Source organism: Peromyscus leucopus, chromosome 8a (assembly GCF_004664715.2).
Source record: "Peromyscus leucopus breed LL Stock chromosome 8a, UCI_PerLeu_2.1, whole genome shotgun sequence".
In the NCBI taxonomy this organism is placed as follows: domain Eukaryota; kingdom Metazoa; phylum Chordata; class Mammalia; order Rodentia; family Cricetidae; genus Peromyscus; species Peromyscus leucopus.
Genome location: NC_051085.1, coordinates 25,471,983 through 25,497,991, shown reverse-complemented (window position 1 = coordinate 25,497,991; position 26,009 = coordinate 25,471,983). Strand labels below are relative to the sequence as shown.

At 38.9% G+C, this 26,009-nt stretch overlaps 1 protein-coding gene across 17 annotated transcripts in view; it reads left to right on the top strand.

The window, feature by feature from the left end:
• The window catches only part of Ptprk (protein tyrosine phosphatase receptor type K), a 539,557-nt gene that overhangs the window by 477,715 nt on the left and 35,833 nt on the right, over nt 1-26,009 (top strand). For 5 of the 17 annotated variants that reach the window (XM_028877354.2, XM_028877351.2, XM_028877358.2 and 2 more), the window contains exons 14-16: nt 18,753-18,891; nt 19,881-19,922; nt 21,857-21,886. In XM_028877354.2, coding sequence (XP_028733187.1) covers nt 18,753-18,891; nt 19,881-19,922; nt 21,857-21,886 — 211 coding nt within the window. The remainder of the gene's footprint in view (nt 1-18,752; nt 18,892-19,880; nt 19,923-21,856; nt 21,887-26,009) is intronic. The other 12 variants (XM_028877361.1, XM_028877363.2, XM_028877362.2 and 9 more) reach the window with 5 other exon arrangements.

Here is a 26,009-nt window from a genome sequence, read left to right as displayed (position 1 = left end):
TGCCCAGATCTACCCCCTTTTTCTACTCACCTAACTTCATATTCTGTTTTTAAAAATGTTTCATTTATTTTTCTTAGAACTGTTCCTGATAAATGAGGTTTATTATAATCATTTTAAGAACTAAGAGACTTTCCAGATGATATCTGCTCTCTTTTCTTAGCCAAGTCCCTTTTCTTCCTCCAGACCGAAAGTTCAAACTGTAAATACAGCTGTCCAAGGTCCTATTCTATCCAGACAGAAAACTGCAGCAATATATAACAGTGAAAAAAAAAAAAACGATAAGTATGGGTATTTTGAGCAAGTTAATGTGGCCTATGATTTTCACTGCTGTGAGAAGCCTTTTTCTATATTTAGACTTCTTTGAAGCTCTCTTGAAGGACATTTTCTCCTCCTTTTGCTAGTCTTACCTTCTCATGGCTCCTCTGAGATTCTTTAGAAACCTGCTCCTTCCCTCAGAAACCTGCAGCGATCCCCTCAAACGAAGGTACCAACTTTCCATCTCTCACATAGTGAAGCCCTCACACAATGGTCAGCTTTCTCCTTGCTTCACGTCTTCAGTCAAGTGTGAGGATGGATGGTATGAAGACAGATTGCAGTGGTCCAGGACATGTAAGGCTAGGGGAGCTCACACTCCAATAGAGTTTCCCTTCCAGCTAGGGTGTATGGTGGTTAGCCCCCTTTACTAAATTCTTTGTGATATAAGGCTATTGTCCTGGGCTACTTTCTATTGGTGTGTTAAAGAGCGTGACCAAAAGTAACTCAGAGAAGAAAGGATTTATTTCGTCTAACATGTCAGTTACAGTTCATCACTGGCTGAAATCAGGGCAAAAACTGAAGCAGAGGCCATGGAGGAACACTGCACACTAGCTATCATCTCATAGTTTGCTCAGGTTGCTTTCCTCTACCACCCAAGACCACTTGCTGGGGGGGGGGGCACCACCCCTAATAGTCTGAGCACTTCCATATCAATAGTTAAATAAATCAAGAAAATATCCCACAGACCTATCTACAGGTTGGTCTTTTGGGGGCATTTTTTTATTGGTCTTTCCTTTTCCAATTGACCCCTTGTGTCAAGGTGACAAAAATCTGACCATTCCAGATACCTTGCAAAGGTAAGAATATTTTTCCTAAGCATATAATCAATCTGAACCCAGATAGGATGTCTCACCTATCAGCATGATTGCAGGTCTCACCAGGTAATAAATGAGGCTTACATATTCTCCACTTAGTACATAGATATGTCCCTCATTGTGCAAAGGAATCTTGGGTTCTATTCATACCCCTAAAACCTGCCCATTCCCAAGAGAAATTCACTCATTATTCATTTTGCTTTTGGGGTTGGCTGATCTTCTTTGACTCTGAGCCTCCTTCTGGTGAACACAGTGGTTAGAATGTGGTGAGTTCATTCCACCATGACTATAGCATAGCAACCACAAGTGTGACATAAACTTGCATGGAGTCCAAATAAACAGAGTAGCTTATCCAAACATGCCACAGATGCAGTGTTACTGGAGAGAAACATGAAACAATGTATGCATTTGCAAGAAGAAGAAAAAGAAAAGGAATTGAAGGAAGGAACTTTTTCAAAAGGACGTTTTATTCCTGCAGAATGAAGGAATTGTTACTCTTGCAAAAGAAAGTAATAAGAAAAAGAAAAGTAGAGGCTATGACTTTACTAATTCTCAACTGGAAAGTCCAATTGAGAGACTTAGAACTTATTAGTCTTAGCCATTTTGGACTAATTATAAAAACATGTTTATGGATCTGTTTCTCATATCCCACTTGGATTTTCAGATGGTAGTCTCTGTTTTAACTCTTCCTTGCCCTTTCCTCTTCAGTCTCACTTCTCAGTTCACTGAACATCAGAAAAGTTGTTCAGGATTTTCAAAGCAGAAGAAAATGCAGTGAGAATGAAATTAAACCATTTACATTTTATTTGTTTGTTTGTTTGTTATTTGATTAGAGTATTTGGTTTAGAAGTATCTGTACATAGCTAAGGTTAGGAAGGATCTAAGTCCAAATCTACTGAGGATATGTAAAATGCAGGAAAGGTGTGGTGATTTAAATAAGAACGTTCCCCATAGGGTCATCTATTCCAACACTTGATTGGTGCTCAGTTGGCTGCACTGTTTGGGGGAGGTCTTGGGGAGGTGTGGCCCTGCTGGAAGATACACAGAGCAGCCCCAGTTTTAAAGCATCCTGCCCTTTGAGTTTTCTCTCTCTCTCTCTCTCTCTCTCTCTCTCTCTCTCTCTCTCTCTCTCTCTCTCTCTCTCTCTCTCCCCCCCTCTCTCCCCCTCTCTCCCTCCCTCCCCCCTCCCCTCATCCTCTCCCTCCCCCCCTCAGCTTCTGTTCCAGCTGCTGTGTCTGTTCTTGATAACATGCCTCAACACCATAGTAGACTCTTATCCCTCTGGAGCCATAAGCCCAAATAAACTCTTTCTTCTATAAGTTGTCTTGGTTGGTCATGGTGCTTTATCACAGCAACAAAAATATAACTAATGCAAGAGGTTTTCTGTAGAAAAGCTGAGCTGTCAGCCGGGCGGTGGTGGCGCATGCCTTTAATCCCAGCACTCGGCAGGCCAATCTTTGTGAGTTCAAGGCCAGTCTGGGCTACCAAGTGAGTTCCAGGAAAGGCGCAAAGCTACACAGAGAAACCCTGTCTCCAAAAACCAAAAAAAAAAAAAAAAAAAAAGAAAAGAAAAGAAAAGAAAAGCTGAGCTGTGTACTTTCCCAAAAATGTGCAAAAATATTGTATGGTTAGGAGGACTGCGGAAGACATGTTCTTGTAGGTAAGAGGCTTAGTGAAATCAGGAAGGAGCAGAATCACATTGTAGCCAGTGGGCAAAGAGGAACTGGTATGTACCATGTTGTGCCCATCTTCAGAGAAACTCAGTCATTCTGAAGAGTCATGGATCAGGGATCCTTCAGGACACATGCCCATTTCCCTTTCTCCATACCAAAGGGCTCATTTGGAGTAAGGTACCAAGTACCTTTAAGGTATCCAAACAGTAAGGGGAAGAAGTCTGTGGTTGGTTCAGGAGCTGGGAACCGAAAAAGCAAATAGACAAAAGGCCAAAAGAAAAGTGAAGTCAATTGTGTGAAGACTACAGGGAAGCACTTATGAGTGGAACAGTAAAGAGCTAAAAGTTTGGGTGACACAATTACAAAGACCCCCAAAATTTAAACTCCTACAATGAGGATATAGAAAAACCTAATGCATCCTTAAAGATGAAAAAGGTGAATGACCCAGAGTACTAGAAAGCTAATGATCCTGCTGCCGGGCATTTGTTTATATCAACTGCTAAAGCTTTTGGAATTGCAGACAAAAGGTTAATGGCCTATTTGCATTTATGCTATAAAGCTATATGTTCCAATAGGTGGTAAATGAGACCAAATGGTAATATAGAAGTGTGGGGTTTAGAGGGCATGTAATTCTGTAATCTGTTTTTTGCTGGAGAGTAGAGATGTTGGTCTGTGCCCTCAAAGAGGAGAGATGTGGAAAACATACCAGATTCTTAGAGGCTTCCTTCAGTATTGCTTTATTTCTTCTGTGGAGTAGGCATAGAAGAATATCAGGAATCCATTCCATATGTAAAGAAACTATTATTCAAAGAAGTTATATAAATCTCCAAGTTTAAATATCAGTGAGGGTTCAGAATCCCTTGATTGCTCTTTTTAAAACTCTGTCTTATTTAATCCCAGAACTCAAGTGAAAGAGGCAAGTAGATTTCTGCTAGTCTGGTCTACATAGTGATTGATGTCCAGGCAAGACAGGGCAACATTGAGATCTCATTTAGAGAAAAGATAAGACAAATAAAATCCACTCCACTCTACGTCCAGGAAATAAGCAGCTTGGAGTAGAGCACTTGCCCAATCTATGAAGTCCTAGAGTATGGTTTTGATCCCTCAGCACAGTCAAACATTCTTAAAGCAACAAGAAAGCATAAACCTCTAGCACCATTGGACTGTGACAGATATATCATATGTATTTGTGGGGTGTGTATGTGTGTGTGTGTGTGTGTGTGTGTGTGTGTGTGCGCGCATATGTGATACGTGAAATATCACCAATAAGGGCCAAGAAATTCAGAAGGCCAGGGTAAGAAAATTCTGGGTAAGCCTTCATGGTAGAGGAGACGCCTTTCTTATATCAAAAGGGTCCTGTTTGGAGCAGGAGAAAGCTTTGAGTGAAACTGGGTTTATTATCTGTAAGTAGACTAATGGAATCTATTCATCAGATATAGATGTATATAAGTAATATTTTGATAATTAGAAATTGATGATTGGATAAATTTGGACGATCAGAAACCATTTCAAGATGTGACTCAGGAGCCAGCAAGATGCTTCAGGCAGGTAAAGCCCTTGCCACTAAGACTGATGGCCTGAGTTCAGTCCCTATCCCAGTTGCTCTCTGTCGCACACGCACACGCACACACACAGAGACACCATAGGGAACTGAGGAGACCAAAAAAAAGGTGGCTCTGATTTACTCATTCGCTGGAGGCCAAGTGACATTTTAGGATTAAAAACCAATCTCAAATTCTAAAGTATTTATTAATAATTTAAACTTTATACTAAATTATCTTGGAACAGCTGTGACTCAAATAAAATCATTTTTTTTAAAATAAAAAAAATCTGGTCCCTGCATCCCATATCAGGGCAGTCTCTAATTTAGTAAATAAACACCTTTGAAAATTGCAGTGCAACCTCTATTAATGTGATTTAAACCCTGTTGTGTGCTCTCCTGAGATATGCCAGATTAATGAATTATCTAAGCCATGGTGGAAAATGACCTGCTCAAAATGAAAATAGAATTCATAACTAAAAGCTGCCCAAATAGCAAGCACTCTTAATCCTTTAGTTTACAATTAAAAACAGTGGAAATAGTTCAAAAGGTGGGTCCTGCTTAGTGTTTTAAATGGTATTTCACCCTTATTTATGAAGATTGTTGAAGAGTTTGCTTGACTTCTATTTATTTTCCTCATATTCAAATTAGACCCTTTTTTGTTGTTGTTGTTGTTTTAATTTTCCTGCTTAGGCTTTGAATGGCATGTTTGGATGACTAGCCCAGATCTGGCATTCTGAGTTTGTGCCAACAAAAATGTCAAATGCATTTGCCTTTTAATTACATGCAGTGCCTACATTTTAATATTCCAGAGTTTTCCCCGAGGAAGAGACTTTTCTGATCCTGCCGTTGGTGGGAGGGGCGAAAATACCACTGACATTATCGGAGTTGTTTTTCCCTAATGTCTCCAGCTACCCACGTTTATCACTTCACAAACATTTCACTTAAAGGTTATATTTGGTCGTTGGTAGCCTTCTTTGCTATAAACACTGTGTGTGAGTAGAATACAGGGTCCAGCATTTTATTTTAACTTCTTTCTCTTATTTCCTAGTAATCCTCAGCCAAACCCAGTTTACTCTAAATAGGCCATGGCTACTGGAACGTCTCAACAGTATAGTAGTGTGTAGAGGGTTAATCCCTTATTACTGACATAGTCCTCACCCCTAACTATCTTCAGTTTGAATACAGCCCAGTTCATTAGCCCCCACCCAGTACAGCACTGTATTATTTGGCTTCCCCAAAGCATAAAAGCAGAATTCTTGTTCCATGACTTGAAATGGGAAGATCTTTTTTGTCAAGTTGCTGCAATTCTCTAAACTCCCTTTAATGCCGAGTGTGCAGATACAACAACACAGTGTTGCTAATGATTTGTTGCCTCCAAGCTAAGCTCCACCATGATCTACCCCCAGATCATCATCCTCTGAAAGGTCTTCTCTCCTGTCTACCTCTGACATGGTCACTGAGTGGCTCTCCCCTTCTTGTGTTATCTCTCAGTGTAGAATTTCTCAGTGCCAGAGCTGGGGAGATGACTTTGTAAGTAAAGTGCTCACCACACAGCCAAGAAGGCCTGAGTTTGGATGCCTGGCTCATATGTGAAAAGATGAGCCGGATGGTGGTAGCACATGCCTTTAATCCCAGCACTCGGGAGACAGGGGCAGGCGGATCTTTGTGAATTCAAGGCCAGCCTGGTCTACAGAGCGAGATCCAGGAAAGGTGCAAAGCTACACAGAGAAACCCTGTCTCGACAAAACAAAAAACAAAAAAACAAAGCAAAGATGAGCGGAGCAATGAGTGTGTATCACCCATCTCCAGTGTCATCGTCACTGTTCTGCCTCTGTGAAGAGACACCATGACCAAGGCAGCTCTTATAAAGACAAGCATTTAGTAGAGGCTTGCTCATAGTTTGAGAGGTTCGTTCATTATAATCATGGTGGGGAGCGTGTTGGCTTGCATGGCACTGGAGTAGCAGCTGAGAGCTTTGCATCCAGATCCAAGGGCAGCAGCTAGAGAAAGAGACTGGGCCTTGCATGGGCTTTTGAAACCTCAAAGCCCACCCCTAGTGACACACTTCCTCCAACAAGGCCACACCTTTTCCAGCAAACACACACCTCTTAATCTCTCTAACTCTTTTGAGCAGACCTACTCCCCTTTGTCTAGGCATTCAAATATATGAGCCTTTGGGGACCATTCTTATTCAATCCACTACTTCCAGGGAATAGAGACAGTAGGATCGCTGAGGCTTGCTAGCCAGGCCCCCTAGCCAAAATAGTGAGCTCAAAATTCAGTGTGAGACCATGTCTCACAAAAATAAGATGGAAAGTGATTGGGTAAGACTCCCCATATCAGAGACACACACATACATTCTGTCTGTACCAAAGGTACTGGTTTACTTGTGCTCAGTTTCTGTTACTCAGAGTCATTCAGAGATGTCAGCTGCAAAGATATTATCTATCTTACCCAGTGATGATTTTGCAAGGACTAGGAATATATTGAGCTACACGTAGTGAGGAGAGCAAATCCTTTAGTTGATGAAAATAAAGACGTGCCACAGATGCCTTATTTTTGGATTTAAGGTGCAAGGGGGAAATATGTTGTCCTTGTCTTTAATTTACTTCTTATGACCCTTTGTGCTCCCTCTCAGGCTCAACCCCTCCATGTTAGTTTACTTTATCTCCTAAGAGGATTCCATGTAACTGGCTCCCAGTTCATTTGTGTTTCTGTCTCTTCCTCCTTCTTTTCATGAGTTAGTGATTCAGGTTGACACCTCTAATCTATTCCCTGTCCTCGTACCTCATTTGTTTGTGTGTTTAAGGCAGTAGTGAAAATGTGAGATTGATCACACTACTCCCAAGTAAAAGTGGCAAATAAGGGGTCGGGCAGAATAGCTTTTCTTTCAAATTATATATATATATATATATATAATTATTACAAATATATATTAGTAGTATATAATAATTTATATACTTCATTATATATAATAGTATATAATACATAATTATATGTATAATTTAATTATATATATTAATACTGGGGCCATGAAAAATGGTTTCTTTGTTAAAATATATTATAGACTCTGTAAATTAGTTTTTAACCCTAGCATTAATGGATTCTTTTCTAAAAATCTTGAAATTTATAGTATACGGTAAGTGATATATAATCTAGGTGATACGCCTCAACACTTTTCAGTTTATTGGTCATAGTGAAATCTTAAACATTAAAATTATGATTGAATTTTTATTACCACCTTTAGTTTCTAATCTGTTTCTTATACACTTACTAAAAAAAAAAATACTGGCAGCAAAATCTTGTTTGTGGGTCATGGGAAAATAATGAACTGGTATTTTGAGTTGGGAGAGTAAATCCTGGGTAAATGAAAGAACGGGATTGAAATCCATTTCTAGGGGTGTGGCTCAGTAGGTGAACACTTGCCCGGCATGCACAAGGCCCTGGGTTTTAACCCCAGCACTGCAAAACAAATATAACCCAGGATCTGAGTTGCTGTTCTGGAAGTTCAACTGATGATGTACTCGGGGCGTCTCTGGAGAACAGGCCCACTGTGAGGAGAACACAACTTGACACACATTTCTGGGCTCACAGCACCTACAAGGAAGAGGAAGGGAGACGGGGCAATGGAAAAGGAAAGGAAGGGAGGGGAGAGGAGAGGAGGGGAAGCAGGGGAAGCCAAATGGTAATTTAGTGTTCAGTGTAGGGAAAATCTAAAGCTCTTTTGCCCTTGAAGCTTTGATCTTTGGGCTAACAATGGGAGCTGCATGCCTTGAGGTTTCCAGGCAAAGCTGGCAGAGATGGCCTAAGTCCATTGGTACCTCCGGGCTGCTGGTGCAAGGAGGTGCAAATTCTGTTTAAGATGAAAGCATGATCAATTTAGGCCTGCAGGAGTCTCACAGACTAACACAAAGTAATTAACTCACAACCAAAGGTCACCAAGCATTCTTGAATGTAAGTCACAGTGAGAGTCAGCAGAATCAACATCTAAGTCCTCCCAGGATTACTGGTATTGACTGTCGAGTCAAAATATAAAATTGCTGCATACAAAACATTTACCAAAAAAAGTACAAATAAGGACTAACAAGTCCTTGTCATCAGTAACTAAACTAAGAACTGTATACCAAGATCTGAATAGAATTTATAGGAGAGAAAACCACAGTTGCCCAAATTTAAAAGTAACTGAATAGATGTGCTCATCAGCCTTACATTGCTATAGCAAATATCTGAGCAAAGAATGTAGAGGAACTTATTTGGGCTCAGGATTTCAGGTCATTTAGCTCTGTTGCTTTGGGGCCCATGCACCGTGAGGCAGGGTATGATGGTCAAGTTATGTGGTGGGCAAAGTGGGTCACCTCATAGTAGAAAGAAACAGAGAACACCACACAAGACGAGTCCAAGAATGAAGTAAACCTTTCCAGGGACCTGTTGCCATCAACCAGGTCCCACTTCCCAATAATGGTGTAGGATGCAATTAGTTAGGTCAAAGCCTTTTCGATTTCTTCACACCATGGCCAGTTGGCCTCTAAGCTTTCAATACTTTTCAGTTTAACTCAATGATCATTCTCTGTGAGGGGTAAGGAGGAACAAATCATAACAATGTAAAAGAGAAATTGTTCATATTTAAAGAAGATGCCCAGAGTGAAATCTATCAAGCAAGGTGGACATGCTCATGAAAAGAACCAACCAGCCATGAGAACATGTTACCTGTACGGTCACATGTTCAGTTAAACCCATTTAAACCATGTGATGCCAGCACAAGATGGACTTAAGAGTAGAAAAATCTAAACAGTGACTCCTGCAATTTTGTGTTTTGACATGGAACAGAAGTGGCTTCTTAACCCATTATGTCCATTCCAAAGCCTTGTATAGGAACTATGTATTTAGCAATGGGGCCCTGGAGGGTCTGAGATGCCTCCTCCTGTCCATTCTACTCAGGAAGCAGATCTGCATTAATCCAGGATTAGATACGACATGTACACCTTTTACAATTTTCAGGGGGAAAAAATTTAATGAATTCAGCCTGGGATAAGTTACTGAATGCTAAGCACCACTCATAAAACATAGACTAATATATTGTACTTCATTAATATTAAAACTATAATTCACTTTTATACCATGAATAAAGTAAGATGGAAAGCCATAGAGTGTGGGACACTTTACTCCAAAATGTGGCACCTTGGTATTCAAATACTTTAAGTTGGAGTGGGGTTTTGGATTGGAGAGGGTGCTGTTCTATTCTGAGAAATAGCAGAGATGAGCAGGTCTCTTTGGCCTTCTCCTTACCTTCCCCCAGAAACGGGATACAAGACTCAGGAAGGATTTCCCTGACCTTTGCCTGAAACAGCAAGGCATGAGCCCTGAACTTGGGGGACATTGCCTTGTAATTAAAGTTTGTGAACAAAGGCCTTGCTAAGCCCCCCTCTTCACCAACTCATTCTGCCCCCTCATTTTCTTCTATCTGATGGTATGTACTTTGTGAAACATACCATAAAAGCACTCAGTCATCTATGGATGTGTGTCCTCATTGGCTCATGAAGCCTCTTATATCATATAAAACATACTTCAGGGTTCCAAATGTGGTTCAGTGGGTAAGAGAGCTCATTGAGCATGTGTGAGAACCTGAGTTCAAATCCCCAGCATCCACATAAATGCTGAAAATGTCAGTGTGTGCATATGACACCAGTGCTGGGAATAGGGTACAGAGAAAGAATTGCTTGGGCTTCCTGACTAGCCAGCTAGCCAAGAAACAGCCATCTCCAGGGTCACTGAGATGTACTGTTACTTGGGAATAAGGTGGCAGGGAGCAAAGGGTAGAGGTAGGCGTCCAGCTCTTCCTCTTCTGATCTGTACACAGATGTCACAGGCATCTGCACATGTTCATACATGTGCACATATGTATTATGCACATGTTTATATTTGTATTGATCTTTAGTTATAAAGGTTTAAGCAATGAATTTAGGAGATTAAAAATAAAAAGATATGTTTTCCTCTTGTATTGCTCAACAGAGGAAGGTATTTGAATCACAAATAAGTGACAAACAGCTAGTATCTCCATAAAGCCCAAAAGATAAAAACAAACTCTTTAAGAATAGATGAAGGCTGGATGTGGTAGTGCAAAGCTTTTATCTACCAGTCCAGAGGTAGAGACAGGTGGATCTTTGTTAGTTCAAGGCCAGCCTGATCTGCATAGGGAGTTCCCAACCAACCAGCACTATATAGTAATCCCCCCCCCCCGTGTGTGTGTGTGTGTGTGTGTGTGTGTGTGTGTGTGTGTGTGTGTGTGTGTGTGTGTGTAAAATCAAGTCACAAAAAATGGTGACAATTGTTCACTGGACATTTCATAGAAGAAACAGGTTTAAGTATTCAAATATCTCTAAGCCATTAGAGAGCATATTTCAATAGCATGTTTAAAAACATGAAAGATCTGATGGTGCAGAGCTATGACCATAATTAATATAGAGATTATGTGTGATGCTGGTTGGCAGATCAATGAGTCACAAGTTAGAGCAAGTTGAGTATTTGCAGTATTTAATTCCATCATAGTGAACTGGGCATAATCTCTAAGTCACACACTACTAACCCTGGAAGTGGAGTGGGGTTGTCTAGATTATTTGGTGATGGGCAAATGGTTCATAAAAGTATTTGTCAGTGGATGAGGATCCAAGAGTTGACTGGAGCCTACTTTGTGAAAGCCTTGTGTGTTTGAAGTAGTTGGGATAGCTTTATAATTAAGTTCACATTTTAGAAAACTCACCCTGGTAGCAGAAGATAGGCTAAATCTGGGAAAGCCAATGCAGGAAGCAGTAGGGTTTATTTAAACACAGACAGACAGACAGACAGACAGACACACACACACACACACACACACACACACACACACACACACACACACAAAGATAATTGAGTCTTGAATGCAGCAGAAGTTGGAAGGGAGAACTCAAGGCACATTTCTGAGAAAACTTTGAGGATGGAACCAGCTGTGTTTAAGAAGTAAGACAGCACACCATGGTTCTATTTTACCCACTTATTGTGTGCCAGGAAATGGGAAGCTTAATGAAAAATTCATATGTGCAATCAAATATTTGTTCTTAAAAGAAAATAAAGCAGAATAACACTTTCTACTTTTTTATCTTTAAGTTTACTCCTGAAATGTGACATTAATGTGTTCGTGAAAAAAATAAGTCTATTATTTATTTAGTATTTTTGTAGCATTTTTGTGCTATCATTGTTAAGCAAAAACAAATATGAAAATCTCAGGCTTGAAGGAGATACCTTAAACATTGTGAAATTAACCTGAAATATTTGTAATAGGAATGCATTCTTTTGTTTTATAATTTTAGATCTTCATGAACTTCTTTGATTCTCAACATTATAAACCTTGAAGAAAGTTTCTTTGTTAAACAAGAAAATTATTTTCCAACTCTTACACAAAATGATTGTATGACATGTAGCTGTTTTCTTACTTCACCAATCAAAATCTGACCTTTTTTTTGGTAGTCAGCAATTCAAGAGTGAACAAATTTCATCATAAGATCATGCGAGGTGATAGAGCAAGATGACATCAAAGGATCATTGAGTTAAATAATAAATACTTCAAGATGCCCCTAAGGCTTAGAAGTCCACAGCAGCAGACTATTTAATTAATAACATGTACTTTACAAAACCCATCATTATCTATTTATATGACAGGCTGCAAAAATTTTTTTAAACTATGTTTTAAATGATGTCAGTTGGCTGATTCACAGGTTTTCATTATGATATGATGGACTCCAAAGGCAAACCCCTAGTCCTTGCCATCCCATCTGTCCACTGTCCTATCACGTGTTTCCGTTCATCAAGCCTCTTCACGACATTATGCTACTTGACATCCCCAAAAGGTACATCATATAGTTGTTATTTTAGAAGGTACTGACTCTATCTGGTTGCCATGCCACCATCTTTGATTAGTGGTACATTATATCTTTAGAATGGCTGTACACAAATGTGCATTGGGGTCTGCACTGGTTTGAATGTTACATATCCCTCCTGGTCTCTAGTATTTACATACCTGGTTTTGGAAACATGGTCTTCCTGGAGGAGTTAAGTCTCTGGGAGCGAGCTTTGGGAGTTTCTAGAACTAGCCATTGTAGTTCACAGTCTGTGCTTCATGGTTATGGTTCAAGATGGCGTGAGCCTTCAGCTTCTGCTCCAGCCTCTATCTGTCTCCTGCTACCTCTCCTCTGCCATCTCGAACACTAACCCTTTGGGAGCTCTAAGCCCAAATAGACATTTTCTGTAAGTTGCCTTGATTGTTGTGTTCTACCACAATGTTAGTATAGTGATGCAAAAAAAAAGATATGTGTGTCCCCCTAAATATCTAGTTATATGTAAGCAACCTTTGAACTGGCCTAATGATCCCCAAAGCCACTTCTACCTGTGGCGTTATTTGCATTGTTGCAGGAGTCACTTTCTTGGTTTTCCATTATTTCCCAAAGCCAGCAAATCAATTTCATTATAGCCTTTCATGTTTTTAACTAATATAGCTCTATAGTCTGTACAATACATAGTAGGCAATGTGCTTAGTTCTCTTCTGCTGAGATCTTAGCTCTGTGGACTATACTCTGGATAACTTCTTCGTTTCTAAAGCCTAACTGTTAATGCATCTCTCCAAATAATGGAATGAACTGGTCTTGGCAATACCAAAATTCCATGCAGTCTTACCTTGGGATGTACTTGAACTTGATTTAGGCAGAAGATGGAAGCAGCCCCATGAATGAAAGATTAACTAGTGCCCTTCTGTGCCTAGCTTTATCTCAAACTAGATTTAGACCAGTGAAATCCAGTAAATCCTTATGCTTTGAGGAAGCCGTCTGATTTTTTGTATGCCCATTCAGTTTGTTGTATGTACGCATAGTGCCATTCTTTTTTTTTTTTTTTTTTTTTTACTCAGTTAATATGTTTGTACTATGGCTTCTTTCCAAGCTCTGCTAGGCATAAAATGATGGCAAAGTATACATGGTTCTTCTTTAAAGATCTTTATCTTAAGAGTGGGAAGCCATTAGAAGGTTATAATCAGTGGAGTGATTGCACCATCATTGTATAAGAAATGCCATGTGTGTTTTGATGAAGGACAGGCAGGATGCAGAGGAGAAGGAAACAGTCACCATGTACATAAGAGATGATGCTGGTCTGGATTGATGTGTAGCAGAGGAGAGGGGAAGAGTAGAAAGTGGGTACTTAGAAAAGAATTATAATACCTTATAACTAATTGCACAAGATAGATGATTACTTTCCATGTCTACCCTGGACATTCCTATTTGCACTTTATCTTTTCATAATTATTAACATCTTCACATTAAAAAACATCCATGCATGGATAATAAAGTATACATTAATATAGAGACAAAGAGAGAGAAGGAAGAAATAGATGTTGCCCAGCTTTTCAGCTTCAAGAAGCCAATGGCAAGAGTTGTGTACGACAGGGGGAGGAAGTGGAAGAATGCTATGAGAAGAGTGTATATGCTCACATTTAGCCCCATGGTGTTAAGGGAGACTCTCTCTCTCTCTCTCTCTCTCTCTCTCTCTCTCTCTCTCTCTCTCTCTCTCTCTCTCTCTCACACACACACACACACACACACACACACACACACACACGTGAAGTCAATAATCAAATTACTGACGGGTCAGGAGATATTGGTCAGAAATGCAGTGATTTGAGAATGCTAAATTTGAGAATGGATGGTAACTGGAGTGAGGACATGTGACATCACAAAGCCAGAGAGTGTGGACAACCACATCAGGAAGCTGAGGCCCTTGAGGGCCTAAAAACGACACCTGTTCCCCATGGATGAGCAGAACAGGAGGCATTTACAAAAGAGTCCTGGATGAAAGAGGCCAAAGTCATGACATTAGCAGGTACACTGCAGTGGACGGCCCATGAAAAGACAGAGTTGCAGATAGGAAGTGGTCAGAAAAGCCAACAGCGTCTAACATTCAAATAAAGAGAAATGTGCCTCTTCAGTCCCAGTCACTAGTAAGTCAATGCTGGCCCTGGCTTGCTCGTGGTAAGGGTTGTATCCCTTGTTTGTGGAGTTCAAGGACATTTACAAGGATGTATGAGTGATTGATTTGTACCAAATTACAGCTGAGAAAAGGAGAAACACCCATAATATACCAGGAGGATGTGTAGAATTTGAGTGTGATGTCTCTAAAATATTGTTTAAGATCCCCTAAAAAAAACTGTGCTTAGAGATGTCATCTGAAATACCCATCATGAAGGCAAGAAAATGATTCTGTCTAATCACATAAATTAGAATAGTTTTAACCTTCATGTAAATTTATGTGACTTTACTTGTTTGGTCTAGAATTGGAACAAAATTATTTATTTGTGGGAGCAAGGATATGGTATATAAAAAGGTTAATTAGATGTTTTCCTCCCCCCCCCCAAAAAAAACAAATGTATCTCCTAAAGTGCTCAGTAAAAATAAGATTCTGGCTTTCCTCCCCCTTCATTGTGCAAAGAATTATGCCATTCTAGGCTTCTGAAAACTGGGGATTCTTTGGATGCTCTCTGGCAAGTGAAATACGAACATTTTATGGCTTTCTGAAACTGACATTCTCCATTGTCTTTGTGCGTACATAGATTATATGAGGCACAGGGCGGCCACCACTATGATAGGTATCCTCTGTCTTTGAAGAAAATAGGAATTATTCACTTAAAAGCTATCGTATATTTCCATTAATGCATCTTCTTCTTTTTTTTTTTTTTTTTTTTTTGGTTTTTTGAGACAGGGTTTCTCTGTGTAGCTTTGCGCCTTTCCTGGATCTCACTCTGTAGACCAGGCTGGCCTCGAACTCACAGAGATCCACCTGGCTCTGCCTCCCGAGTGCTGGGATTAAAGGCGTGCGCCACCAACACCCGGCCATTAATGCATCTTCTAAAAGTGGAAGATTTTATTTATATTCTTTGGTCCTACTGAGCAAAAACCTAGAGAAATAAATGGGACTGACACATAAGGAAGAAAGCAGCTGCGTAGGCTGAGTCAGGAGGATTGCAAATTAGGCTTTGCTATGGAATGAGTTCAAGGCCAACCTGAGTTTTGGGGGAAGACTGTCCCCGCCCCCCGAAAAGAATACAGATGAATAAATTTGCATATTTTCCTTTTACAAAGTACTGTTGGTGGTAGTATTAGTAATAATAACATGTGAATCCTATACTGAAAGATTACAGTTCAGGGATAAAAGCCATCAACTCACATATATATGGAGAATCTTATTCAAGTTTGGTAATTATGTTGGCAGTTGGTCAGTAATCTGCAGGTGAATTATAATCATGACCTATAAAGCATACTTGACCTTGGTCACTTTTCTTTTTAAACCATTTGGTTAACTATAAATAGGATCCAACTCTAAGAAGGACACAGATTATCACTTTAAAGTGATTCGTGGATTTACATAATACATGAATTATCTTAATACCCCATGCCCTGAACACACCTGCAAGTTTAACAGTTTCTTTGTTCAAACATTGGCTTTTATATTTGACATTCCACTCAGGGGAATATATTTAGATTAATTTATCAGAAAATCTATTTCTAATAAAACTTTCTTTAAAAAAATTCTTCATCCTTTGAATTTATAATTGCTTGCCTACCATTTTTTTTTGTAAGTTTCATTATTTAATGATGTAGCATGGATAGTATTTAAGCCTTTTCTGGTGACAAATTATTTCTGGACCTGTATTCACGATGTCCATTTAATCTGTGCCTGTGTGCATTTTTATGTTTGAAAAGATTTAGCAATTCTGGGGTTTCTTATAAAATATAGCATGGTACATGTGACACCTGAATTAAAACATATTAAAGAGATGGACCTTGGCTGGGAGATGACACGATTGGTAATATTCTGTAAACACAAGGGGACCTGAGTTTGATCCCCGAGTCATCATTATTCAAACTACTAACATCTGCACATAGTTTCTAACATATTTGCAAAGGATTTGTCACAGTATGAGAGAATTTCAAGAGTGTACATAGTGTGGTTTCAACGTAAGGGTTCTACATCATGATAATCAAAGACAGACAAAAAATGTTGGGGTTGTTAAGATAACTCTGTTGGTAAAGTGCATGCCAAACGAGCATGAGGTGCTAAGTTCACATCTCTAACACCCATGTAAAAAGCTGGGTGTGTCAAGAAGCTGTAGCAGTAGATCCCTATCCCAGTAGTTCAGTGAGAACCTCAGTTTCAAAAAGTTCCATCAGTTGAGAAAGACAACCATACCCCCATGTAAGTGCATGAATATGAACACACACACACACACAGAGAGAGAGAGAGAGAGAGAGAGAGAGAGAGAGAGAGAGAGAGAGAGAGAGAGAGAGAGAGAGAGAAAGAGAGCAGAAGCATGCATCAAACAAGAACTGATCGCCAAAAAACTGGCAGTTTACATCAGGTATGTCCGAGTACCAAGGGATTGTCATCTCTACCCCATGGAAGTCAACTGTAGCCAAGAACCTGAGCAGAGGAAACTTTAGTGAGCGAACTGTAGAATTTATCCCATGGATGAAAGTTTCTCTCGGGATATTTCCAAATCACTTTTTAAAATTCCTTTGTGAAAGCATATCTTTGTAAACTAAAAGTTTGATAATTACAAACAATAACCATTTTGCTTTTAGATTTTCACGTGCAGTTTGGGAATACACTCCACCTGTTTTAGGTATTTATGCTTTACACCATGTGTGGATGTGTGTATACATGCATCAAGTCACTCGAAAAAAGGAATGCCAGCAGGTTTGGAGGAGTTGCAGACAATGAGATAGTTGGCCGGGTAGTATGCGCTGAGTGACTCCTGCTCCTAATTAAGGCTGGAAGTTCTCTACAGCTGGGAGGATGCGCATGGCCATGCCCTGCCCAGCAAGCTCCCTGCACTTAATCGAAAAGGCAAGCTGGCGACTTGCAGTCTCTACTTCTGAATAACCATTTCCAGTTCTAAACTATTGGGATGTTTCATTCTGTGGAACTGAAACAAGATGGTTCAGTGGACTGTCTTACAAACTTAGCTAACACCTTTTCAAAAGCATATCTTCTGTTTAGATTTAAAATGAAACATTTATGGAAATAATATTAGTCGGAGATATGTTTGCTTTCTTTTTTTTTTTTTTTTACTTTAAAAAATTATGCTCACCTCGTGGCATCAACCTGCCAATGGGAAAAACTGGAGCAGACATTGAGATATGTAGAACCTGGGTGTTGGAGAGAAAGAAGCCAAATGAAGGAACTGAAAAAGAAAGGATTGGGACAGGAATAGATGGATAACCTTCTAAAGAGAGTAGACATGTTGTCCTGGAGATAAATGGGCTCAGATTGCAGTCTTGTTGGTAGTGTGTTCATTCAGCCAGGGTCTCTGAACTCTAAGTACAGGTGCTGTGATGGGAGATTTGAGGCAGTTTTCCAATATACTTAATCCATAGAACTCCCCAGCTTTTGCTGTCCATTTTCTCAGCCATGGGGGGGTGGGGGCACAAACCTGGAAACTGAGAAATGCTGTCTTAGAAGATAGAAGATGTATTAGATTCTGTGTCTGCCCTTGAGCGATTCATAAGCTATCCTTCATTCTCTAAGCCTCAGGGGTTTTGTATCTGTAAAGTACAGATAATAATAGTTTCTTTGCCAGTTTCAAGGTAAATGAGGTAAAAGGAAAATGCCCTCCGAGGCTTTTCCAGGCCTTATGTATTGATTAAAGTCTTCTGTTTTAATTGTGTACATACAATTATGAGGTATGAGGGCTGAGCATGATTTTGAGAAAGAAAAGGACGTGAGGGCCTCTAATCTTTTTAAAGGCATTTCCCACGTTTATTATCTGGTGAGATATAGATAGAATGGGAACTATTCCTGGGTACTTTCCCTTACTTTTTCTTTCCTTGTGCTAAACTATTTATTTCAACGTTTATAATGGATTATAAACTTAATTCACACTAGCCTGAAACTCCCAATGCTTCCTTCAGCCTCCTGGGTCTTAGAATTATAGGCAGCACCATGAGCCACCACAGTCAGTTAAAAAATAAACTGATGAACGGTCATCTATATCCAACCCAATCTCTTCCCACTGTACTAGTTCTAAAATCTAGTCCTGAATTTTGAAGGCATTTGAAGAAAAGTAGCTTATCATTCCCTTTTATAATAATTTCTGTGGTTTTCCTCTTATTTCTTATGTTAAAACAGCCAAAAAATAAATAAATAGCACTGGAGAGGAAGGTTTTTCCCTTATCATGGCCCTAAGTCTTTCATGCTTTAGAATAGCTCGTTTCTGCATGTGGGTTTTTAGGTGATGGCTAGTCAAGCCTGTCCTCCTTCAGCCATTTCTGCCTGGAGGCAGTCTTCCTGTGTGTGGTAGAGGCTTCCAGTCACCTGTTTCTCTGATTCATTTAGCAGCAGCAACAGAAGAACCAGAGGTGATCCCGGACCCTGCAAAGCAGACAGACAGAGTGGTGAAAATCGCCGGCATCAGTGCTGGAATCTTGGTCTTCATCCTCCTCCTCCTGGTTGTCATAGTGATTGTGAAAAAGAGGTAAGATCCGATAATGTCCTGTACCACACACACACGTGTTTGCCACTGATGTTCACACATTTTCCCTTCAAGCTCTTTGACAAGTTCCAATAAGATTGCTTGCACCCCAGTCCCTTTTTACTTGGGATTTTTAAGTGAAGTCTTACTTAGCTTTTTGCAATTTGTTCTGGGATATAAATGTAGATTTTCGTTAACATTTATTTAGTGTAAAACTGTAAATTTCTTGAATCTTCAGAGATACACGAAAAATTCATCTTATTTTAAATGTTGTTATTATTAAGCATAATAAAATGGATGGCTATACAGTTACCATACGGTGCTTGGACCAAAGTCAGAATTATTTTCATTCTTAATCTATATTTTTATAAATATGGGTTGCATATGAGACATGAGGAGAATAGAAACTTTGTTTAATGACTTTGTATATTAAATGTTCACTGACTAAATTTTTTTAAAAGAAGAGTAAATGCTTAAATTGAACCTTATCTTTTATACTATGCCAGTCAATGTCGCCACCTCCTGGAGTTCTATAAAGATCTGACTTCCTGGAATTTAAACTTGTATTCTGGAAATGAAAGTATACTCTTGCTCAAATGCAATTAAGATATACACATTTTCCTATATTTTGAGCTATTTGACTATTATATAAGTTGTCATAATCTGTAAGTCATCTTCTTAGAAACTAGTATGACATTTCAATCCTACAATCACAAATTTTGGATAATTCTACAATTTGGAAGACTTTTGAAAAAAAATTACATGCAGAGTGCATTCCAACAGCTTTGTGCATAAAAGTGGTTCTGCTTGACTAATTGTACTGATTGTATAATAAATGATGTTGCTTATACTACATGAATTCTCATAGTATCCAATTATTATTGCTTTCTACTTGAAATAAAACATTAGCATTATGAATAAGACTCATATGTTACTAACAATTCCATGAGAACCTATTTTAATATATTGCCTCTTTACAATTGTCCCCGGAGGTATATATGTTGGAGAAGACACATCTGCATTAGAAACATTAGGTATGCACTGCAGTGTTTTGTGTTCAATTAGCTACATATGTGCTTCCCCCAAACAGTGCTTTCTCTCTGCTGTTGTCTACCTCTGTGATTGAAAAACACATCCTAGGTGAGACAAGAAGGTTTAAGCATTTTAGAGACACTAGTTTTCCAATAAACATCCATGAAAATCGTGGACTAGAACCTTCAGACCTTATACCTCTGTTTAAATTTAATTTGTATTTGGAGAGTGGAAAAGCCAAATAGTTTAGAGAGCTCACTTAACACTGCTTCATCATTAAAAGGATTGTCACATCCGATTGGATGCATGGGAATGGTTTCTGACTCTGTCCTCCTCAGAATGGAATTCAATCTAGTTGTATTTGTGGCTTATTTGAAGACTTGTTTGTTTTTGAGTCCCCTCCTCTTGGTGGATTTGTACTAAGAATGACAAGTGAACACTGAGGTCCTTCAAGTTGCTGAGCCAGTCACCGAAGCCAGGATGGGGAAAGGGAGAATGACATGCTCTGACAGCTCTCTAAAATTGCATATCGTCACTGATTCTTCGGTTTGTGTTGCCAATGATCAGATAAATAAGCCTTCTCTAAAATGTTTCATGTTTAGGTTTTCACGATTATTTTACTGGATAGAAAGTCTCCTGACCTTTTACTTGCCTCGGCAGCACCTATGTGACTGGTGAAGACCATAATGTTGCAGATGGATGAGGTTGTGTTTGCTGCCTTCAGGTGTACATCATGCCTAAATTACTTTGACTCCTTACTCACCTCGGCACATTTGTCAGGACTCTGGCTCATAGTTGGCATATGTCACACACATATATTCTGTGTTATTTAAGCAAGAGTAGATTATTACCCTTCCATGAAAGTATACAGCAGCCCTGGATATGATAGAGTTTAGCTTAATATTTGGTGTTTATTCTGTAGTTTCCTTTGAATATAGAAATTTACACTAAAAACAGTGGAAATGGAAACCCTCTTTACCATCTGCATTCTCATGAGATATTGTAAAGTTTCTTTAGACTATCCCTCAGTGTGAATAATATGTGTAGGGATATTTGCCTCACTGAAAATAGTTCCATGTGTTTTGGGTTGCAAAAGAATAGCTTAGAAATCAGCCAAATAAAAATTTATGGATGAGATCATACAGAAAGTAAGTTCTTAGGCTGTGAAAGGGATATTGCAACTTTCAGAACGCAATGTCATATTTTTTTTTCAGTTTGATCGCTGTTGAATTATTTCCAATTATATGCCATTTTTTCATTGATTGTGTATAATTTAAATGCACAGCATGAACACATTAAAACTTGCAAACATCAACTTGAAATCATGTTTCAGTACAGTAAATGTTTGTGTATATCATGTTCACCTGCATCTACTGTAGGAATACCTTCATGTATATGTAGTATATGGTACCTGTATTCACATAACATGTATATACTGTGTACCATTAAGATATAGCCAATGTGTAAAAATGTAGTACTTTGCATATATTAACATCATATCTTTATGTTTTGTATTTAAAATAAACTACTATATTTAGTATACCCATTCTATACACAGCTGCTCCATCTGTCATGACATTTTGATGGCAGTGGATGATACTATGCTTTAACTGCATGTTGAAAAACACACAATCCATTTAATTTTTCAGTTCCTTGGCAATATAGGAAATGTCAGCATGTTACTTTTTTTTCCTAATTCTGTATTACAAATTTTATTTTTTGCTGCATTATCTGTCTCTTTAATCGCATGGCATAAGAACGCTAACAACGCATGGGCGAATTAAAATGCAAAGCAAAAAAAAAAAAAACCCCACAAATTTCATTTTGTTCCGTTTTCTTTTTAACGCACATTTTTCTGCTCTATTGGATGTGACGGAGTCACGCTTCTCATTCACCATTGCTTCTCTTTTCCCACTGTCTGTGATCTGCTTGCCAGGAGGAGCTACTATTCTTACTCCTACTATCTGTAAGTAGAAAATGGGTCATTACAACTTTACATGTGTCCAAGATGCAATATCCCTTTCAAAAAACTCACAGAAACAGCGTGTGTTTGGTGGCGTCTCAAAACTGATATCTTTCTGGACTCTAAAACTGTAGAATATTATCTATTTCTATACACTTTTTTAAAAGGGATATTGTGTTTCTGTATGTTCGGCTACTTTTAATTTTTAATTACAGTTTTCCGTAAGTAGCTTTAGTCTGCAGCTAAGAACATCATTTATTTACTTGTGTCAAATCTGTGCTCTCTTAGCCATAGGACACTTTATGCATCAGGTGACAAATGTGGTATTAGCTTCCTAATCCCTAACTGTATAATACTGTATTATGTTGGAGAAAATGAGCCCAGTGAGATATTTGTGCAGCATTCAGACTGCCCTTGAAGGACGCAAACCAGATCGGGCCTACATGTGATAACATCGCTTTCCACCTCCCCAGGTATTCAACAAGATATCCTTGCTGACCATTCAAACCATTATAATGGTCCTGTCAAAAGAAATTGATAAACTCGTAATGTAGTAGAGGCAGGGACATAAATAAATCTTTTGTAGAGTGGGAAAAAATGAGTTTGCTTACTACAATTTAAATAGAGATGTTATACAACTAAGCCAAAACAAAACCTGCCAACGTACCGAGGAACAGAGAGAGCACTTTTTTATAGTTTTCTGCAGTTTCCAACTCACCCTAGACTAAGGTCTGGTGAGCCTTTTTATGTCAGCATGGAGAATACCAGCCATTCGACTTCCTGAACCATTTTCAGTTTGTTTCTAAAGGATCAAAGATAGTTAGCCACTCAGTCCAAAGGCCATGGCACTGTCCAAGGCTCAAGGATTGGGACTGGGTTTAAGACACACAGACTGCACTGTCTGTATCACTGGGTAAGGTTTCAGCTAGCTTCACAGCAAAATTTTATGAGTCAATCACTTCAATACGACACTGCCAACATTTCAAATATTACAAACATTTGGCTTCCTCCAATCTGCTAAAACAAGCAGGTGTAAAATAACAGTGCTCTTAGCTTATTGTGATGAATCATAATACGCTTGTTAAATCATGTTTGATGAAGCCAATGGTAATTAACTGTACCATTTCATACAATGATGGAGTGCTTTTCCCCTTTATGGCCCACCCATACATCCACCTGCAGAAGTTGATGCTGTTGGCTGCTTTGATAATGAAAGTCATTTGCACATCTGTCAAACTCAAGTACTTGCAAAATGAATTGTTTCACTGTCCTGAAGAGCACATTATATGTGCTCATTGCTCAGGGGTAGACAAAGCATGAGACATTCTAGAATCAATATGTATTTAGTTGCAAGAATGTCAATAAACCTACCATTAACTGTCAATGTATCTGTAAAATTAGAATAGGATTGCATTTTGGTGCACACCTAACATCTTTCTCCTAGACAATGTATCTATTTATACTTTGCTGTGATTAGCACTTAGAGCTACTGGTACTTTAAAGCCTGGCCAGATAAAAATGTCATAGGGATATATATTTTCAAAGGCTACTTAAAACACATAGGGATACTAATCTCAATCTAATTTCTCTTATAAAGGTAGAAATAAAGTAGAATAGAACACAAAAGAAAAACCCCCTATGATTTCTGAGCTAATTTTTAATGACATTATGTCACAGTAACTTTTTTGACATATATGAAAACACTACTGATGTTAACTCATTGCCATTTCACAATACCCTGAATGAAAGCCGACCTCACAGGGTTGTTGTGGGGATTGAGGTGTAAGGGACTGATTGTGGCTGACTTTGCAGCTACTCACAAAGGTTATATTCCAGCATAGTTTGCTTTTTATCTAAGTTTATGAATCAGGAAGCCCTGGCTAGAACACTTTCCCTTTTAATTTCTTGAAAAAGCCTTTTAATTTTACCCATTCATGAAGTCCATATAAATTATTTATTCATAAATCTTTGAGGTTTAGAGTCATCATTTCCATTTGCTGTTTTCTGTATGCCCATCTTTAAAATTTAACATTATTTTTGAATCCAAATTTCACATTGTACCATTTTTCGTTCAAATCAATCCCTCACATTTTTAGAGAAGTGAATCAACCCTTTAACCTTGCCCAGGAAACAAAGATTTGGAGAAAACTGAAAGTTTTATTTGTTTGTTTTTGAGACAAGATCTTGCCATGAATCCCAGTTCAGGAAGGCTTTACACGTTCCTGATTCAGCCATCTACTTCTGAGTACTGAGATTAGAGATGGGCACCACCACCCCTGGCTGGAATTTATTTGTCAAGCATTTTTCTGTTGTTTCAAAGTGTGTCAATGACAGCATAGTGTGCTGTATTCGTGTTCTTTTCTAATGGGTAGCAACCAGTGCTTAACCATTACAGTATGCTTCCTAACGTGGCAGTAAACACATTGTAAACAGCTGGGTATTGTGTAATAGCTTAAGCTATGGAATGAGGTCATTCTTCATTGCTTATTAGATAAGCAACCTTGGGCAAGTTATTTAACTCCCCTAAGCCTCAATGAACTCATCTATATGATGAGAATCCTTAAGCAGTTTTCAGTGGATTGAGCTGAGAATTAATTGAGTTAACCAATGGAAAGTGCCAAGTATATAACAGGCCCAATTTATCTCTTCCACAAGCATTTATTGAGTGCCTGTTTTGTGCTCTAAGTATTCTGGCACTGTTCCGATGCCCAGAATCTGCAGGTGATCCTTCCCTTTAGTGAGCACACTGTGGGGAAATGACTGAAAAAATACTGTGACGATACGTGACGAGTGTTGTTTCAAGAGATGAACATGTTACTATAAAAAAAAAATCACTTGAATCAGATGACACTTGGATTACCTCTATCAAGCCTTTCCAAGGAAATGTATTTGGAGTCACAATGAGCAGAAACTAGCCAGGTTTTAGAGACTAAACTTTGCAGGCCTAAGGACAAAAATATTTCATGATGGCTAACTAGCAGGGAGTTTGGAATGCGTAAGTCTGTTGGCTACATGCAGCCTGGTGGTGTTTAATTGGGGTCAAGCATTGTTTTTAGAAAATAAAATCATTGCTGGGCAGTGGTCATGCAAGCCTTTAATCCCAGCACTCAGCAGGCAGAGGCAGGCAGATCTCTGTGAGTTTGAGGATAGCCTGATCTACAGAGCAAGTTCCAGGACAGCCAGGGTTACACAAAGAAACCCTATCTTAACACTTCCCAAATAAATAAATAGATAAATAAATAAATAAATACATAAATAAATAAATAAATAAATAAAGCATTTGATCGTGCTAGTCTTTCTATTTTCCTCATGTCCATTTAACTATGAAAGGGATATCATTGCTTCCAAAGTCAAATAAATGAGTTGTTCAAGTTTGGAAAAATAAAATCAGGGGCCAGAGGGATGGCTCAGCAATTAAGAGCACATACTGCTCTTACAGAGGACTTGAGTTTAGTTTACAACACCCATGTCAGACATCTTACAAATATGCCTGTAACCCCAGCTGTAGAGGCATCTGATGCCCCTGGCCTCTACAGAGAACTGTGCTCATGTAGGTGTACATACACACACACACACACACACACACACACACACACACACACAGAGAGAGAGAGAGAGAGAGAGAGAGAGAGAGAGAGAGAGAGAGAGAGAGCGCGCACTTTAATTAAATGAAAACACCTGAAAATGATAAAGAAAACTAAAATACCCATTCTGAAACATTGCTGTTATTTTTAAAAATTCAAGTCATTTTCAATATTTGGACCAAGTGCTAGGAGTCATTTGGACAAGTTGCCCCTAAGCGGTCCCCTCTTTCCTCAGTCATTACCTCCCTGCATGGTGTCTCATATCTCGCCTATATTTATACTCTCTGTCTAGATCTTTGTTTCTACAGACTTTACCCTCTGGCCAGGAAGGAACAGTTGGTAGTACTTCAAGTGTATGCAGCAAGTGTTGTCAATAAGTAATAGTGTAATGGTAGTAATGGTGTAGGGATAGTTCTGGTGGTACTTTTATTGGTGGTGGTAGATAATAATCCTTTGTCCTTGTTTTTAATATTACTAATACTTGCTATTCCTTCTAAATGAATGAGGGGTGTCCATCAGCAAATCATAGTTTGTGCCTACTC